This window comes from Manis pentadactyla, chromosome 1 (genome assembly GCF_030020395.1).
Source record: "Manis pentadactyla isolate mManPen7 chromosome 1, mManPen7.hap1, whole genome shotgun sequence".
Lineage (NCBI taxonomy): Eukaryota > Metazoa > Chordata > Mammalia > Pholidota > Manidae > Manis > Manis pentadactyla.
This window is the reverse complement of record NC_080019.1, coordinates 9,366,416-9,384,489: the sequence shown is the minus strand read 5'-3', so window position 1 is coordinate 9,384,489 and position 18,074 is coordinate 9,366,416. Positions and strand designations below refer to the sequence as shown.

General features: G+C 38.6%; 1 protein-coding gene across 10 annotated transcripts in view; it reads left to right on the top strand.

The window, feature by feature from the left end:
• The window catches only part of PPP2R2A (protein phosphatase 2 regulatory subunit Balpha), an 85,388-nt gene that overhangs the window by 8,960 nt on the left and 58,354 nt on the right, over positions 1-18,074 (top strand). For 3 of the 10 annotated variants that reach the window (XM_036888810.2, XM_036888807.2, XM_036888804.2), the window contains exon 3: positions 1,806-1,856. The exons of the other annotated variants lie outside the window; for them this stretch is intronic. In XM_036888810.2, the coding sequence (XP_036744705.1) occupies positions 1,806-1,856 (51 nt within the window). The remainder of the gene's footprint in view (positions 1-1,805; positions 1,857-18,074) is intronic. 10 annotated transcript variants of the gene reach the window in all.

Below are 18,074 nucleotides of genomic sequence, written 5' to 3'. Positions count from 1 at the left end.
CTAAGGAGCTACCAGTTGTTGAGTTTTGGTATAGTATCAAAGGAACATCTACAATTACCTGAGACGCCTATTAAAAACTCCTCCCTTTCCAACTATATACCTGAGAGAGGCTGGATTTTCTTCATATATTTAATTGACAGAACACTATGTAGATAGTGAATGCAGGAGCCAGTTAGGAGAGTCTGGGCACCTTCTGTTAAACCAGACATCAAAGAGATTTGCAGTAATGTAAAGTAATGGAGTTCTTCTCACTATTTTTGGGGAAAATAACATCAATTTGTCATAAAATTTTTGTTAATGTGTAAGGTTTATTACTATTTTTAAATGAATAAATACTTTAAACTTTAAAAGGTCTTTGGGGTCCTTGAGCTTTTGTAATGTAAGGAAATCCTGCCTTCCAGAAATATCTGACAACTGTTGAATTAGTGTGTTAATAGATTTCATTGTACTGATGCTTTAAAAGAGTCTCATGAACCACAAGATAAGTTACCAGAATAGTGTGCATCTTTTGTGCATGAATATCTAAAGGTTTCCTATAAAACTTTACTATGACTTGAGGTTTTTACAGCCTACTCCCTCACTGTTGTTTAGATACCAATTTAGATCTGCCTTATACTCTTACATCTGGTGATCTTGTTGAAGGAGGGGGGTACCTTTAGGAGTTTTAAAGTACCTATTTTTAAGCTTGTCTTTTTCTTACAGAAATTAAATACCAGTATGTATTTGCCAAAATACTTTAGCTCTAAAAGTTTTTTTAGGGCTTTTCCCACTCTCCAGGTCCAACTGTCATTAATACTAGGATTACTGAACCCGTCAGAGTCTTAGTATAGTGCCATTTCTGGGTTGGCTGCCTGGTCATTAGAAGTGAGTTGATGCCCTTGACATTGTGTTCTGTTTTGAGTTTGATGTGTCTTTCTTGGAAGAAAGGCATAAAATTGGCATGGTAACTTTCCAACTCTTACTATGAAAGGGAGAAGAGAGGGAAGGAATAGTGTTTCTCTTTAAATTCTACTTTAACGTCCAGCATAATACTATTTTAAGATAGTTGCTGAATTTTCCATTCTAAGAATGTACTATCGGCTATTTACTGTTTTCTGTATTTTTGTGACCATTTTTTTTCTATCCATTTAAAAATTGTGTCAGAGTAGGTGGGACTTCAAATTAGCTGTGTCGATTTCCCATCCATGTTTAAACAATGGGCTTATTAGAAAAGAAACAGCTGATATTTTTTATTAATACAAATATTTTTAGTTAATATTAGCAGTAGTTGATTAAAATGTCATCTACATTTTTGCCTGTGGCATATGTGAAATCCTTGGCAAATTGTTGTTGAATGCTTGTATATGCCACTATACCAGCAGTTATATCTTATAATTTTAGTTTCTTTTGGTTGACTCCCTCTGAATGTTCCAGTAGCACCCGGGATTTTATCTTCTGAAATCTTTGAATGATGTCTTTTATGCAGTTCAAGAGGGTTCAGGGACCAATAACCCTGTTTAAACTGAAGTTTTTCCATAGTTATGGGCCTACTGAAATGTGTAAGAGTAAAGGATGTATTTATAAGGTAATAATAGTTTTTAGGCTATTAAGAGGGTGGTGTTCTTTCTCAGGAATCCTCTTAGTACTTACTGCTCCTGATATATTAGAGAGATGAATCTTGTCTTAGATATTGGACTCGACAGCTTTAGTATATTCCCATCTTAATTTTTTTTTAATTAAAGGCTTCTGTCTCTTTACGCATGGGTAAAAATATTAGAGGGATATATTGGATTTTGAACCATTTGCTTGTTTTATATTTCATTTAGAAGGAATCTCAACTCTTCAGTGGCCTGTATTAAGAGAGGAAACCAAAATAGGTAAGAAGGAGGATTGGTGGGAAATTTTTAAAAATTTTATAAAGATCTACAAAATTGTTACCTTCTGAACCTGCCATTGTAGAGTTTCAGGTCTTTGTGTGGAAGTGGAACTAGAATCTTTTTGGTGTTTCCCTGGATCTCTGTTTTTTTCCAGCTTATCACAGGATAAGAGTCCCTATCAGCTTGGAGTAGATGTTTCTGAGATAGCCTCAGAGGAAGCTTTAATACATTCTGTTGCTGAGAAGACTCTGTATCAAGTGAAACAGCCTGTTGTAGGAATAAATAATTCTTGTCAAATCCCTTTTCTAGGAATCATCATGCAAAAATGGTCATTACAGGAATTGGTAGTAGAGAAGGGATTGCTCCTAGTCTTTTTCTTTTTTTTTTTTTGCCCTTGACATTAAAAAAAGTACTTTTTTTTTCTGCCGGCAGAGCCAGTTCTTCAAGTGAAATTATTTTTTAACACTTCAATGCATTTTTAGTAATAAAAAATACACAGTTTACTATTTTAACCATTTTTAGGTGTATAGTTCAGTAGTGTTAACTATATTCACATTGTGGTGTAACAGGTCCCCAGAACTTTTTCATCTTACAAAACTGAAACTGGACCCATTAAACAACTTCCCATTCTCCCCTCCCTTCAGCCCCTGGTATCCACCATTCTGTTTTCTGTTTCTATGAATTTGTCTACTTTAGATACATCATGTAAGTGGAATCATACAGTATTTGTCTTTTCATGACTCACTCCTTGTCCTCAAGGTTCATCCATGTTGTAACATCTGACAGGATTTCCTTCTTTTTAAGGTTGAATAACATTACATTGTTGTATGTATAGACCACATTTTGTTTATCCATTCACAAGATAAGCCACTGATGGACGTTCAGGTTGCTTCCCCTGTTAGCTAGCTATTGTGCGCTCCTAGTCTTTATATGTAGCTGGGGTTCTGTGGGAAGGAACAGTGTAAGTTGGAGGTGGACAGAAAGAGCCCTCAGCAGAACATGAAAGTAGGAAATACATTTAAAAATACAGATCAGTACTGCTGTGAGACATGTTTATCCCAGATTAACAGTTTGAAAACTAGAACTGGATTACTTGATTTTGTTGGCTATTTCAGGGTGGGACTAGGCAAAACCCAAATTTTTGACCAAGGTTTCGCCTCATTTGTTTTATACTTTCTAGTTTAAAAAAGAAAATCCCATGGATTTTATTTATGTTTCATTTTTTTGTAAAACTTATGTTAACAACATAGACAGCCAATACATTAGTTGATGTATGTTCTAATTAAGCAAAGTCTTCAGCATTATAGGAAAATTTAATAACTGCATTGCATTTTCTTTGTAATGAAATTGCAGATAAGGAATGATCAAGGTTGCATTTTTTACAATAGCTTCTGAGTAGACATTATTGTCATTTTATATACAAGGACACTGAAGCTCAAGGAAGTTGAGCAATGTTAACTTAAGATTATGAGTTAGCTGTTCTGTCTGCTTTTTAGGTTTCAGCTTTGTTTCCATTTAAAAAAAATATTGTTGATCAAATCAAAACCTCTGATTCTCATATGGAGTGGGTAGAGCCAAGGTGAGACCTGTTACACATCCACAAGTCAACGAGTGTGTGATGAATGCCCAGTGTTGTGGAGAATGTGAAGAAAAGAGATGGTTCTTTTACTTAAGGTGTATTAGAGTCAATTTTATTAAAATAAGTATTTTCCATAACACTGTGGCTTTTGGTATTAACTTGTTATGGTACTAGGAGATCCTTTGTCTTTTCATGACTAATAATCCCATGTAAATATTTTACAGGTAATAATGGGAATGTGAATAGTACATTATTTTCCCTTTTTCAAGTTATTGTTGATGCTGTTTGATGTTGAGATGGTGCTATAGTACACTTAGCTGTTCCTTGGAGTTAAATGAAAATTACATGTATCTCAGGGCTTCAAAGACATAAATAATGTCTTCCAGGTTCTCTCAGTGGTTTAAAATGGTTGTGAGTTGCATTTACTGACGAATATTACTGGAGATTTCTCCAGGTAAATGTTTGTTGTAGCTTACAAGTCTTTTTCTTTCCTCTGTATCCCATGTTTCAAAATCTTCATTTTAGCAGTTTTGGCAGTTCTTAAAAAGTTAAACATAGATTTACCATATAACAGCAATTGTATTCCTAGGTGTGTACCTAAGAGAATTGAAAACATGTCCACAACAACTTGTAAGGGAATATTTATAGCAACTTTATTTATTGTTTGTAATAGCCAAAAAATGGAAACAAACAAAACGTCTGACAACTGATGATGCGTAAAGAAAATGTGGTATATCCAATCCATATGATGAAATATGTAGCTATAGGAAGGAGTGAGGTACTGATATGTACTGCAACATGAGTGACCTTTGAAGACATGTTAAGTGAAGAAGCCAGTCACAGAGGATCACATATTATGATTCCATTCATAATGAATATCTGGAATAGGCAAATTTAGTGAGTAAGGAAGTAGATTTAGCAGTTGCTAGGGCTGGTGGAGGGGGGGGGTGGTAATAAGGGGAGTGACTCCCAGTGGGTTACAGCATTTCTCTAAGGGATGATGAAAATATTCGGGAATTAATAGGAGAAACAGAGTAGGATCTTTCTTAAATGAGACTCTAAACGGTCCAAGAGGTATATGTTGAAAATATGTCTCCCTCTTACCCCATTCTCCCAGGTTCTGTGTCCCCAGAGATGCTGTCACAAATTTCTTATATATTGTTCCCAAAGTTTGCATATTTTTAACTTAAGAAAGCATGTTCATTTTAGATTTGAAAGAGGGAAAATACTTCCCCAAAATCCATGATAGACCACGTCTGTAAGCCCCATCTTAGAGACTATCTGATGACTTGCCCCAGTAGCTACTGTTTTCTTTTAACTGGCCTATAATTTCTCTACCTTCAGTCTGAAGAGTTGCTGAGGTGATTTTACGTGTTTGGGATGTGCATTTGGATATGCAATTTTAGTGGACTCTAAATATTAAAGCTAAGTCAAATTTATAATTGATAACTTAATAAACTATCCAAGTCTTTAAAAAGAACAGTTGGGATTCATTCATGCCCCGTCTGTGTGTCTTCCCCTTGCTAAATTAGGCCATGAGCTTTCTGCACTTGATGTTACTGTTCTGGTGATGTCTGAAGTGACCAGGTCTTATTTTGGTGGTTAGTAAATTAGGACTATACGAGGCATTATTCTTTTTTCCTTCTAATGTATTTTTTTTTTGACTGTTCAGTAAGACATAGGTCCTTCGGTTCACATGTCCACCATCTCTCATTCTCAACTGAATTTCTTGGGAATTTTGTTAACATTGTTTAAAATGCCAAAATGTTATGATTTGTATACTGCTCTAGTTGATGAGAAAATGCTTAATTAAATTCCTGCTGTGTGGTAATTTATTAGTATTAAGAATTTTTAATCTTTAAGGAAAAGTAACTTTCTGAATATAAATATAAAATGTCATATATTTAAAAAAATAAGTGTTCAAGAAACTAGCTGTCTCTCCCATTGTAAGTGCTTTATGTGCATTATCTCATAATTTTCCCAACCAACCTCTGAGGATAGGTATTGTTTTCATTTAAAGATGAATAAATCAAGATTTACATGAAGTAACTTGACTAAGGTCACACAGTTTATAAGTGGGGGAGCCACGGGTTGAACCTTTGTTCTTATGACTTTGGAACCACCATAAGTAAACAAAAATGAAATAAAATCACATATAATCTCACATTTTTAGATATGTCTGTTAACATTTTGGCATAGATCTTTCCATTGGAGAGTCCTTTATGCTGTGAATATATATTTTCGAAACTAGCATTATCCATAATTTTGTATTATGCTTTTTTTTTCAGTTAACATCTAAGAATAAATATCTGTGTGGTATATTTTAATTGGGTGTCTAGTGTGTTTAATTTGGACACTGGTTGTTTACAATTTTTGCTATTATAAATTCATGATGAACATCCTTGTAAAAATCTTACTATTTTAGAGTTTATTTCTGGAAGTGGAATTGCTGGTGAAAAGGTGTGATCTCTTTTTATGGCTTATGGTATGTATTGCCTTTGAGAGTTGGTGTTGGTTTTACTTCTTCCAGCAGTGAGTGGGTGTGCACATTTCCTCACCTGTGACAATATCTAAGTCAATATTACCATTCAGAAAAGTCTTTTCCACTTACTTGTTTGAGTGTATGTAAGTTTATAGATGCTTTTCGTGTCCTTGGTTTTTCCTATTCTTATTTGTAGTAGCATAGCCCTTTTTCCCAGCTTGAATCATATAATAGGTGAGGAAAGTTGTATGGAAGCTCAAACAAATAATTTGGGCCTAAAGTAGATGGAAAAAGCTTTCTAAATGAAGCGATTTTTTGTTTCTGGCAGGCAAAGGAAGGCAGAGGATAAGGAAACGAATATTCGAGAACTGCTGTGAGTTAGTTTTCTTATCTGTAAGTGGAGATAATAGTATTTGCTTGTAATTCAGGATTAAATGTACATGAGTGCTTATTAGTTTTGGCACATACTAAGGACTCAGAAAATTTAGTTGGTGCAGTTTAGTTTTTTTAATGCATGATTAACAGAAATAACAATAACAATTAACAGGAAACTGAAAGCTATTGAGTCCACAGGTCAGGGTAAACTAGTTGTTGGAGCAGGTTATGAGTGCTTTAAATAAGTGTATGTTGTATACATGCATACAGCTTACCTTGGTTAGGTTAGGAGTTTGGGAAATCCAAAGAGAGAACTAGGAAGATTAGTTGAATCAGAATTGGGGTTAGGCTGGGGTCTGGCACTTTGACTATTAATTTGACTAATTTAAAATTAATGTGTGGCAACAAAAGTTCAAGCTTGTTCCTTATTTTTGTTTCATTTTCCTGTTCTCATGTTCTCAAGTTCCTTCTGTGTTTTGTTCTTTCCTCTGATTTTATACTCTACATCTTCTCTATAAAGAATAATGTAATTGGAGATTTTGAACATACACTTAAGCCCAAAGCATCCTTTACTATTAGTTTTCATTTTCCCTTAGCCAGTACTAGTGGGGCTGGGAGAGCCTCTGAAAGTGTGATCTCAGGAAAAGCCTGTTAAAAGCATTGACCCTTAACTGTTGAGGCTCTAAAAAAGCCCTGCTCCTCCCCATTCTGTGCTGATGTTCTGTGTAAACTGATTAATCTGTGTAGAGTTTAAAAATCTCTGGAAGCCTGAAGAGAAAGCTGACTTTATGTACCAATGACCACCCTTACTTCTCTAATTGATTCCTTATTCAGAAGTGTGCTATGTTTTGTTTTCTCATACGAATTGTACTAGCACATTACCAGTATTTCTCAAGCTTTTTGTGCTCGTGAATTTCCCGGGAATCTTGTTAAAATGCAGATTATGTTATGATTCCGCCTGTTAGGTGTGGGGTGGGGGGGCCTGTGATAGAGCATCTCTAACCAGCTCCAGCCGTGGCTGTGTTGCTGCTGTTGGTGTACAGTCTGCACTTCGATCGACGAGGTAGTTTATAGTTTTTCTTGGAAGAAGAGAAGACAGGTAAGGTGTAGTGTCTTATTCTTTCACTCAGCATTTCTGTCAGACTGAATAACTGTGCTGTTCTCACATCCGTTAACATTTGGTGAACTCTGTACTAGCTGTTAGCCATCCATAATTCTTAGATTAAGTTTGTGTTTGTATTTCAAGTTTAGCTCAAGCCAAGATATTAGTGTACTTAAAGGTTTGTGTTTGCTACTAATTTGCCTTTTTAAGTAGATTGCCCCCTGATGCTGTGAAAAGGATGAATTTAGGAAATCTTAATTCCTTAATTGGTTGTTTCATAACCTCTAATACAGGTTTTTAATAAGGATGAATGAGTAACCTTGCACTTCTTTTCTTTGTGGGTTTTGTTTGCTCTCTTAGCCTTGGAGGTACCTTTCCAATCTCTAGTCAAGATTTCTCTCCCTCCTCAGCCACCTAATATTAGTTTTGCTTTAGGTTAAGCTATTTAAGAAGTCAATGGTTTCAAAATGCCTATGGGGGAAAATTAACATTTTCTGCCCCGCTCACTGTCCTCACCTTGAGTCCCCTTCTCCCAAAACCTTTTAGCTGGTTTCTTTTATTTATTTTCCTATTTCTAAACAGTACACTCATATAGCTGTTTCTTTACCAGTTTTAGACATCCTTAGATGTAAATGTTAGCTAAGAATTGAGTTTTGTTCTGCCCCTAGTGTTCCTCCCCTGTATTCTCAGTTTTGTTTAAAACGTTATTATTGTTTAAACCAGTGTTCATAGTTGTAGCAGACCGAATGATGCTGCCCTGCCCCAGACCCCATGATGCCTGCATCCTAATCCCTGGAATGTATGAATATTACTTTATACCGCCAAGGAATTTAAGGAATGATTAAGTTAAGGATTTTGAGATGGGAAGATTATTTTGGATTATCCTCCTAGGTCCTAAACAGACAAGGGTTCTTAAAAGGAAAAGAGAGATAAGATCTAAGGAGGTAGATGTGACACCAGAAGCAAGAAATTGAGTAATGCCAGGAAAGGCTCATGAGCCAAGGAATGTACATGGTCTCCAGAAGCTCAGAAAGACAAAAAATCGGATTCTTGCCTGGTCCCCCTAGAAGGAGCTGCCTAGCTGACTCTAACTTGAGTCCATTGATTCTGATTTTGGTCTTCTGGTGCCCAGAACTGTTAGGAGATGTGTTTTGTGTTAAGCCACCAAATTATACTTTGTTAGCAGCTATGGGAAATATAAGAGTGGATATTATTATTTCCATATAAATGCTGTTTACTGCTGCCAGGTAATGGATTATGATTATATCCTTTCTGCTATAATTTTCTCTCAGAGTTAATAATTTTACCTTGTTTTTCCTTTTTTCTTTTTTTTTAAATAATCCTGTCACTTTTGTCTTACTGTACTGAAACTTTCACTGTGATTTTCTCCATGGTCAAAAGAATCAGGTAATTGAAACACACCTCCACCCACCCCTGTTCTCCATGCTGGTGTTTCAGTCGAGTAATTTGCCTCATTTTCTGTGAATCTGTCACTAAATCATCCTCAGGTCCTCTGACAAAGACTAAAAAATCTCCTGTTAGTATATCGAAGCCCATCTGATGTTCCCTCAGTTTTACTTTGCCTTGACTCCTGTCCCTCCAATGCGGCTTCAGTCTGGGCTGGGTGTTCTAGGTGGATTGCATACCTGTTGTCCTTGGATTTTCCTTTGTTCTTACCGTTGTCACATCACCGTTGTCACATCACCATTGTCAGAATTCCTTTCGCCTCTCCTGTTTGGGATCTCCTTGATCCTGGATCCCATTTTTTCTTGTTTTACTCCCTCATTTTAGTGGTACCCAGCATCTTTCATTCTCATTTATGTAGTGTTTCATGAGAAAGATTTCATGAATGGTAGTTTGTGAGAACTTGACTTCCTGGAACAGATGTCTTTATTCTACTTCACCCTTCTAGGTTTGGCTCGTTGTTGGAAATCCTTTTTCCTCAGAGGTTGGAACGCATTTCTTCTCCCTGTTAGCATCCAGTGTTGCCTTTGAGAAGCCTGATGCCAGTTCCTTCCTCTTCCTTTTTCTCTGAATGATGGCTTGGTGTGGATCTTTTTCCTTCTTGGGCAGGTACTCATTGGGCCCTTTCAACTTGTAGGTTCATTTCCTTCAGTTGTTCTCTGATTTATTTGTTCTTTCCGGAATTCCTGTCATAATGGACCTTGGAGTTTTCTACACTGATCCTCTAGTGGGATTTTTTTTGTTTTTTTTGTTCTTCCTCTATTTTTCACCCTCTTTCCATTTTTGGGAGAGTTCTTTAACTTTTGTTTCCAACTCTTTCACGGATTTTTACATTTCTGTAATATATTTAAGAACTCTTGCTTTGGAGTGTTACATTTTCCATAGCCTCTATTTTGTAAATTGAGTATCCTTGAGAAGATTACTTTCTTAAAAATCTAATTTTGGCACTCCCGTTTCCTCTGAGTTCTTTTTTCTTATTTATGTTAGGAGACTGCAGTATCTAGTTATCTTTTGTTATCTGTTACCATCTAAGAATGAGGTGTTAAAAAGTAAATTGGAAATGCTGTGTCCACTGGCAGAGCTAATCAGCTGGAGGGCTTTAGTTACAAGGTGGTGAGCCAGAAGACATACGATGTCTCATTTTGGGAAGGGACTGTCAGTGGCCTGTCTCAGAGGGAAGTGGGAGCCAGAGAGATAATAGCTGTGCAGCTCATTGTTCAGTATGAATCCTTTCACTTAACCTTGTTTTCAGTTTCGTACTTCACCATCAGCTTCAGCTCTGACTGGTACCTTGTCTGGTTCGGTTTCCACCGAAAGAAAACTGGTTCTTTAGAGTGGGGCTTCTCTGCATCCTAAGTAGGTGTTTGAACCAGCAGCCCTGTTTTGAGCCCCACTGTCTCACTGTCCTTTCCTGACCCGGTGCAGGGGCTAAATCTGTTTGCCTCTCCTTGGCAACCCCTTCCACGGGCTCTTAGGTTTCAATTTCTTTTATTCTGCTGTTAGCTGCTTTCCATTTTCCAGTACATTTTTTATTGTCGTCTTTCTGCTGTTTCCCTGAATGCTCCTTTGTTCTTACTCTCTTAAACTGTTGTTACTCATTTATTGTCATTTTAGTGGGATCTAGAGGGGAGAGATAATGGATATACCTTGATTCTCTGTGTTTAACAAGTGTATCAATAAAATGTTTATAGTTCCCTTTCATGTCTTAGGACTCTTGATAACACTTTCTGTGCCACAGAACTGGAGCACTCAACAGACTTCGTATTTCTAGTTTCTTAAAATATAAAGGTAGATTTAACTGTTTTTAGATTTAATTTAAATTCTGATGTACTGCTTTCAATATATACTAAGCCTTAGAAAACTGGAATTCTTTTCCTCAATTACAGCAGAAAATGAGAAGAAAAGAGAGGATGTTAATTTGCATTTTCAAACCTAAAATTTAGGCATTAAGGAGTCAGCCAAAAGCAGGTTTAAAAAATTTTATTACCATTTTTAAACTTTGAAATGTATTCTGATTTATTAAACTCCACAAGGCCTGGGTCTTTGTTTATGGTTATATTCTCAGTACCTTCAGCAGTGTCTGGCACACATAGTAGTTGCTCATGAAACATTTGTTAACTGAATGCATATGTGAAATTTGTTCACTTATGTAAAAATATCAGAGAAAGCTTTAGCTCTATTAGATACCAAATAGGTTTAAGTTTTTTTTCCCTGCTTCTGAAGTCACCTTTAAAAAGTTAAAATGTCTGTTTCAGAGTAAAGACATTTATAAAGAGAATGTGAAATTGCAGTCACTTACTGCAGGGCAGCTAAGATCATAATTTTCTACGGGGAATATCATTTGTTCCTGGAACCTAACATAGAATTAAGGGAGTAGCAGTTTTTTGTTGTTTTTCATCAGGAACACTTGTCCTGATAGTAATACAGCAACTATGCACTTAATACCAGGCTTCCTCTGCCTACGTCTGAGATGCTTTCTGTCATTGTCACCCTCCCTCACTGGCAGCCCCAGCCACAGGAGCTTGCTTGGTAGCTCATGACCATATGCCATCTTGTTCTCCTCTGTCTACGCTTTGGACTTGCTCATTTTAACCTGGAATACCCTTCACCCAGGTTTTTATATGACTTTGACTACCCTGTGTAAATCAACGGATTCCCTTCCCAACCCCAAGGTATACTCAATGTATCTGCAGTTTCTCTTTTTAAAATACCCTCTTTTATTAATTTGAAATAATCTTATTTGTTTATTGTTAGCTTGCTTATTGTAGGCTTCCTCTCAAGTTTTAAGTTTCATTCACGGGGAAATGAATCTTCCTTTTGTTTTACCACTTTATTCTTAGCATCTCAAGTAGTTTCAGGCACCTTAACAGTTACCTGGTACTTAGTGGGCATTTTGTAATTGTTGAATTGGTGGGTAAATTGTGCAAAGGGTTTTCACATGTTAAAGTATTGGAAACTTCAATTTTTTATTCTACTAAATATACATACTTTTTTTTTTTAAGTAAAGAATACAGTAAGTTAAAGACTAAGTTAATAATACTTAGATCATTCTTTCCAGTTTTGTAAACCAGTTAAATGGGGCCCAGAGAAGTACCCAGAGGCACGTGACCTTTTATAGTCCAAGCTGCTACAAAAGACATGCACAGTGGTTCCTAAAATTAGAAGCTGGTTTCTCTGTCATGCAACCCCTCAGTGGTAATCTAAAGTGGATAAGCTGATTTTGCCTGAGATTATCCAGCATCTCATCTTTCTTCTGCCTTGGTATTTAGTGTGCTCTTCTGCATAGTTTGATCTGGTTCACATCTGTCTTCAGCCCACAGGAAGGGGAGAGAGAGGAGAGCTAATATCTAGTTTTGAAGGATGTAATATGGAAATTACATACTCATATTCCATTGTTCAGCACTTGCTTGCATTGCCTTAGGTAAGCCCAAGGAATGTAACCTCTAATTTCCTTTTACGCCCTGTGTGTGGTTTTGCTGAGGGAAAGAGGGTACCAGGCTGTTCTAGAAGGAGAGAGGGGGAAATGGCCAATTGTAGGGACAATTAGTCTCCTTTAGCTAATGATTAACTTCTACTCAGGCCTGTTGACTCCTTAGTAGTTAATTGCTCTTTCCTTCCTTCTTTGTACTCTACCTAACATATATTTTCTTTAGGAAACTAACAAATAAGGATGGCACTATAACTTTCACTGCCAGATTAAATGTTGGTTAATGCAGAGTGGGGTAAGTTCTAGAGTAGTAACAGAATAGTAACAGTTAAAATCTTCAGCTTTGGTTTGGTTGTGTCTTGTTTGATTGGGGATGGAATAGGCCTATCTCTACTTTTTGAAGGCGTGACTCCCCCTCCCCCCCATTATGAGTGCCCTGTATAGCCTAGTTAGAATAGGTAGATATGTGGTCTCATTGATGGTTTGAGAGAAACATGCCATCTTAGATCTTGGTTTTTATACTGGATAAATAGGAAAAGGCTAGTCCAGCATTTTTTTTATTATGGATGGATTCATGGTTTTAGGACCAAGCTAAATATGAAATGAGGTCAAACAGACAATATTAGATCTCTACAATGAGATACGATGGGCTGTCTGCTGGGGGCAGGAGCTGGGGGTAGTTCCATGAAAGGCTCTGCAGCTCTTAAAAAAAAACTGGGGGAAGAGGGAGCCTCTTTTTTTTTGTTATAGTATATGAGAATATACCTGGAGCTGCAACATTCCCTCTATTCCTTCCTTCTCCAACTTTTTATTTGAAAAATTTAAGCCCACAAAGGAGTTGGGAAAAAAAAGAACATTATAACTTAATTTATATTCACCAATTATATACATTTTGCCACATTTGCTTTCTTTCTCTCCTCTTTATACATACACCTTCACTTCTGCCCTTAAATCTTTTGAAAGTAAGTTGGAAACAGCCTGCTGCTTTACCCCTAAATAACTCGGCACTTAACCTTCTATAAACAAGAATATTCTCTTACACAATTTTAGTACCATCATCACACCCAAGGAATTTAGCATTAATTCAGAAATGTCCTCTCTTATACAGTCTATATTTAAATTTCCCCAACTGGCTCAAAAACTGTCCTTATATATATATTTTTTTAATCCAGGATCTGTTCAAAGCACTCTAAGTCAAGGCTTGTTACTGTACAAAACATTTCACTTCCTGTATATCTTCCACCCCTCCAAGATTCTGACCTCACAATCTGTGCACCCTAGTTTTCCATGATGGTCTCTGTGCAGGAAAGCTGGAGCATTGTAACTAGATCCCATAATAGCACCAGAGGCTATAATAGCATACATATAACAACAGAAATTATGATAATCCTCAAGCCTGAGGAGATCAGTTGCCACCAAGTGGTCATTCTAGCCATATTCAAACCAGTCCTACTCAGATGAGTCCATGATTCATACTTGGCACTGGAGGCCAATAGCAGAACTGGTAGGGAGCTCCATGCACACTCAGCAAGCAGCAGTATTTGGTAGCACATGTGCCTAATCCACAAAGACTTTAGAGGAGATTAACCTGAAGGGCGATAAGACATATGTTTTAATGACACCAACATAGCTAATTCTTGTCCATCAGGTAGGTTGCATGCAAGAGAGGGGTCCTGTGATAGAGTAGTCCTGTGATAGGACCGAGGCAGGAATGGGGTCCTGTCCAGGTCTAGTATACCGGACCTACACCACTCTCTCTGTGGGAGTTACTGAGGGGTCTATGTATAGTGATACTGAAGGTGCATGCACTGGCCGTAAAGGTAAAACTCCCCAGTAAGATGCTCTTACCTTCTGGTCATTTAGGGTACACTACTGTGCACTGAGCAGTCTTCAGGTTGCTGTGGGATTTGGTCACACAGTGCATTCCTTCTGGGCTCTGCTGACCTCTTCAAAGGTCTAAGGCAGGTCCCACTGACAGGCTACAGCCCACATTTTCTTCTGCTCTGGGCTAATTGATCTGCTTCATCATTTCTTGGGAATCCCAGTGGCAAATGGCCTGTGTGCTTTCCCAGAGTTGTGACCAGAATCCAATAGGTTAGTAAGTTGTTCAAGCCACTGCCAGAGGCCCCGGCCATAACCGTTTTTTGGTTACATGAACACCCGGCTCACAGGACCTTGACGGGTCTCTCACTCAAGGCCTGCAACGCACGGCCTTGACTGTCTGCTTTGCAGCTGCAAAGGCAAATGCACACATTTCATCCCAGCCCCACCTGACACCCTTTTGTACTAAACAGTATAAGGGCCTCAGAATTTGTGCCAAGTGCGGGATAAACACTGTACAGTAAGTAGCCTTATGTACCTCAAACTCTTGGAATAATGCCACATTTTACTGTAAGAGAATCAGAAGTAAGCACATCATACACAGTATTAGATGCCCTATTCTCTGTGGTATTTGGACTTGTTTTACTCTGACAGCCTTACCCCCATGTCCATCTCTAACAGCAGGGTTCCTGGGAAACCGCTCAGGGTTTCCGTAAATCAGTGCACATTCAGCTCCTGTATCTGCCAGAGCCAGGACATGTTGCACATTCACTGGGGATCAATAACTGATATTTCAACATGTGGACCCTGGTCCCCCAAGGCAGGTTCCTTGACTTTCCCCTCAATTAGACCTTATTGCCCATCTGTCTTCCTGTGAGGGTCCAGGTGGTGTCAGCTTACGCTCCAACAGGAAGTCCTGCAGGCACAAGGGCCGGACTTGTGGCTTTGGCTCTGGCTTCCATTTCTTGGTCCTCGCCTTAGCCAACAGCCAAAACCACTGCTCCAGCTTTACTTGTAGCCACAACTCCAGTAAGATTTTATTTGACTTACCATCCAATTTCTCTTTATCTGTTCCTGCCTTTATCAAATCAACGGACATGTGGGTTCTCATGACCTTCACGGGGCCCTTTAAACTCTTCCTCTCAGTAGCAGATTGCACTCCCTCCCCTGCTTCACGAACTCTGCTTTTCCTAAATCTGTTACAATACGGGTAACCTCATTTACGGATCACCGTATATGGGGGTAAGAATGGCCACTACGGACACAAAGAGGGATATGGGAGAGCTGTTTGAAAGCACCATACTGCTCGTCCCCATTGTAAACAACTAATCCGGGCCATGATGTTCTGAGTTACAAATGGCATTTTTCATGCCCAACTCCCAAAACACTTGTTGGAGCTTGACATACACCTGCCATCTAGTGGAAAAAAGTGGTAAATCACCCTTATTGAGCCAAACAGTACCAGCGTGGCCATTAGCCAATAGAGAAGGGAGTGGTTCCCTGGGGTATTGATGTGCACTTTATAGTCTCTACCGCAGGGCAGCACAAGTTGTCAGGAAAGCCAGTTTTTCCATTTCTAATCTGGACAGAGTAATCCTATCCACCCCTACACCCCAAAGACATAGGAGCCAGGCTGACATAGACTGTAGGTTTCTGCTGAAACTGGGAGCCCAAATCCACCAGCTCTGGCTGAGTATAGGGGCAGAGCAATGTAATGCCCTACGACCTGAGGAGGGAGCTGCACCTCCCCCTGAGGAACCCACGGTTGCTGGTCTTTATTTTAACTACAGCTAGCTGGGATTTTGTTGGACAAGAGGGGTTGGTGCCTCTGGCACCTGCACCACCCCCACCCCTTCGTCCGTCTCTGGCTTCCTCTCTATTTCTGGGGCTGTTGGCAGCTTTCTTGTCTCCACTAACTGCTGCCTCTGCTACATTCTTTACCTCTTCTACAGTGGCTCTCAGCAATGCTCTCAGTTCGACAACTCTGTTTCCTTCTCCCCCACAGCACCTTGCAGCTCAAGCTCTCATGCTGCGACTCCCTTGCCTCTTGCAGGAGCACATCCCTCTCATCTGTGGCCTTTTTTTAATACCATGAGAAATGGCCACCCACGATTCCCACCACCTCATGGGCACTGTTCCTTTAAGGAATTCCCTACTTTGCAGAGGGCCTCATCTGCCCCCTTTCCTGGGGAGGGGCCCACTCCTCTAGGAGGCAAGCCACCTGGGACCATATGCACATTAGGGGAGATACCCAGGTGTCCCCTTATCCATAGGGGCAGCCCACTGAAGTACCCCTCCCATGAGGCCTATTTCCATTTTTTTTTTAGATCTCAGCAATTCCTTCTGGCTGTACCAAAATGTAGCTCTGGGTGGAGGGAATTCCTGGCTCTGGGCAAGTTCACTAGGAATTTGCTGAGACTGAATAATGACAGTGGAACTTTGGGGATAAAAAGAGGGTCGTACCAAGCTTTATAGTCATGATGGTCACTCTGTCTCTGGCCGTGGTTCCAGTCTCTGTCCAGGCGCTGCCTCTCTTCCAGCCTCTGCTGTCTTCTCTGGGCTTCGCTTTCCTGCTTTCCCTCTGCCCCTAGCACTGGGCGGAACTCTTCTTAAAGCAATACCAGCTGTAAATAGCTTATTGCCAACAGGTATGCATGCAAGTGTGCACCTGTGCAGTAGGCTGAGCATTACCTCATTGAACATATTCAATAGGCAAGATTAAGATCAGGTGAGAATATGGCCATGGAATTTCCATTTTCCCCACAATCACCAACTGTTTCCTTATAAGTAAATCCAGCGTAAACAATTTTGGCAAGACAAATTATGTAAGTGTACATAATGTGTACTTTTTGGTGCATCAGATCACAAAAGTTTATCCCATTATTGATAACTCTTAGTTTGATCACTTGGTCAAGTAATGTCAGCCATGTCTCTCAAAAGAACTTTTTTCCTTTTGTAATTAGTAAGAGTTCACTGATGGCCCTCGTCTGAGGCTGTTACTACATTGCTGGATGCCAAACTGATTTCTTATCTCCCAACCCTTCCTCTCCTTTTTAATACCTAGGTTCTTTTTTTATTCTGTTAGCACCACTGTTCCTTTTGATGCTCATATTGTCCTCAGTTTGGCCAGTGAGAGGCCCATCAAGTCCCTCCTGGGTCTGTTTACATGTTCTGTTTTCAGTTAGTCTTTGATCACTCCCTATTTTTCTCACACAAGATGTTGCAGATTGTACTTTTTCTGCCCCAGAATCATTATTTTCCTAAGCCTTCAATTCTTTCAGTAGGGAATGTTATTTAGAAACCATTTTATGTGCTAAATGTGTTCTCTACTACTGGAATATCATATTTCTAGGCCTTGTTATTTATTTTTTTTGGCAGAACTGGGAAATTATAAGGATTTGGGTTGTTTTTTTTTAAATCACGAGTTTATTTAGGACAACCTACAGTACCTTGTTGTTTCAAAAGATAAATTGCAAGCAGAAAAATAGAGGGGGAACCTATAGATTAAAAAAAAAGACAGATATATTGGATCAGAATCAGTTAAAAGTTCTTTCTTTTTTTACATAAGACAATTGGGAATTTGAACATTGACTGGATATTATTAAGGAAATACTATTGATTTTTTTTCCAGTTACTGTAATGGTATTTGGTTATACTAAAAATGGTGGTCTTATCCCTTTGAAATAATTTTCAAAGGTGAAGTAATTTTATATCTGGGCTGTGCATCAAATAACATGGGATGGCTTTACAGATGAAACAAGATAGGTCATGAGTTTGTAATTTCTGAAGCTAGGTACTGCTCTTCTACCCACTGTTGTATTTGATTGAAATAATCTGTAATACAGTGCATTTATACTGATCAACCAATTTAGATAGAATAAAACAGATTTCTTCCTTACCTCCCCCATTCTGTATTTGTATCTTTTCTCTCCTACAGTAAGAACCCTAGTTCCCAACCCTGTAGCTAT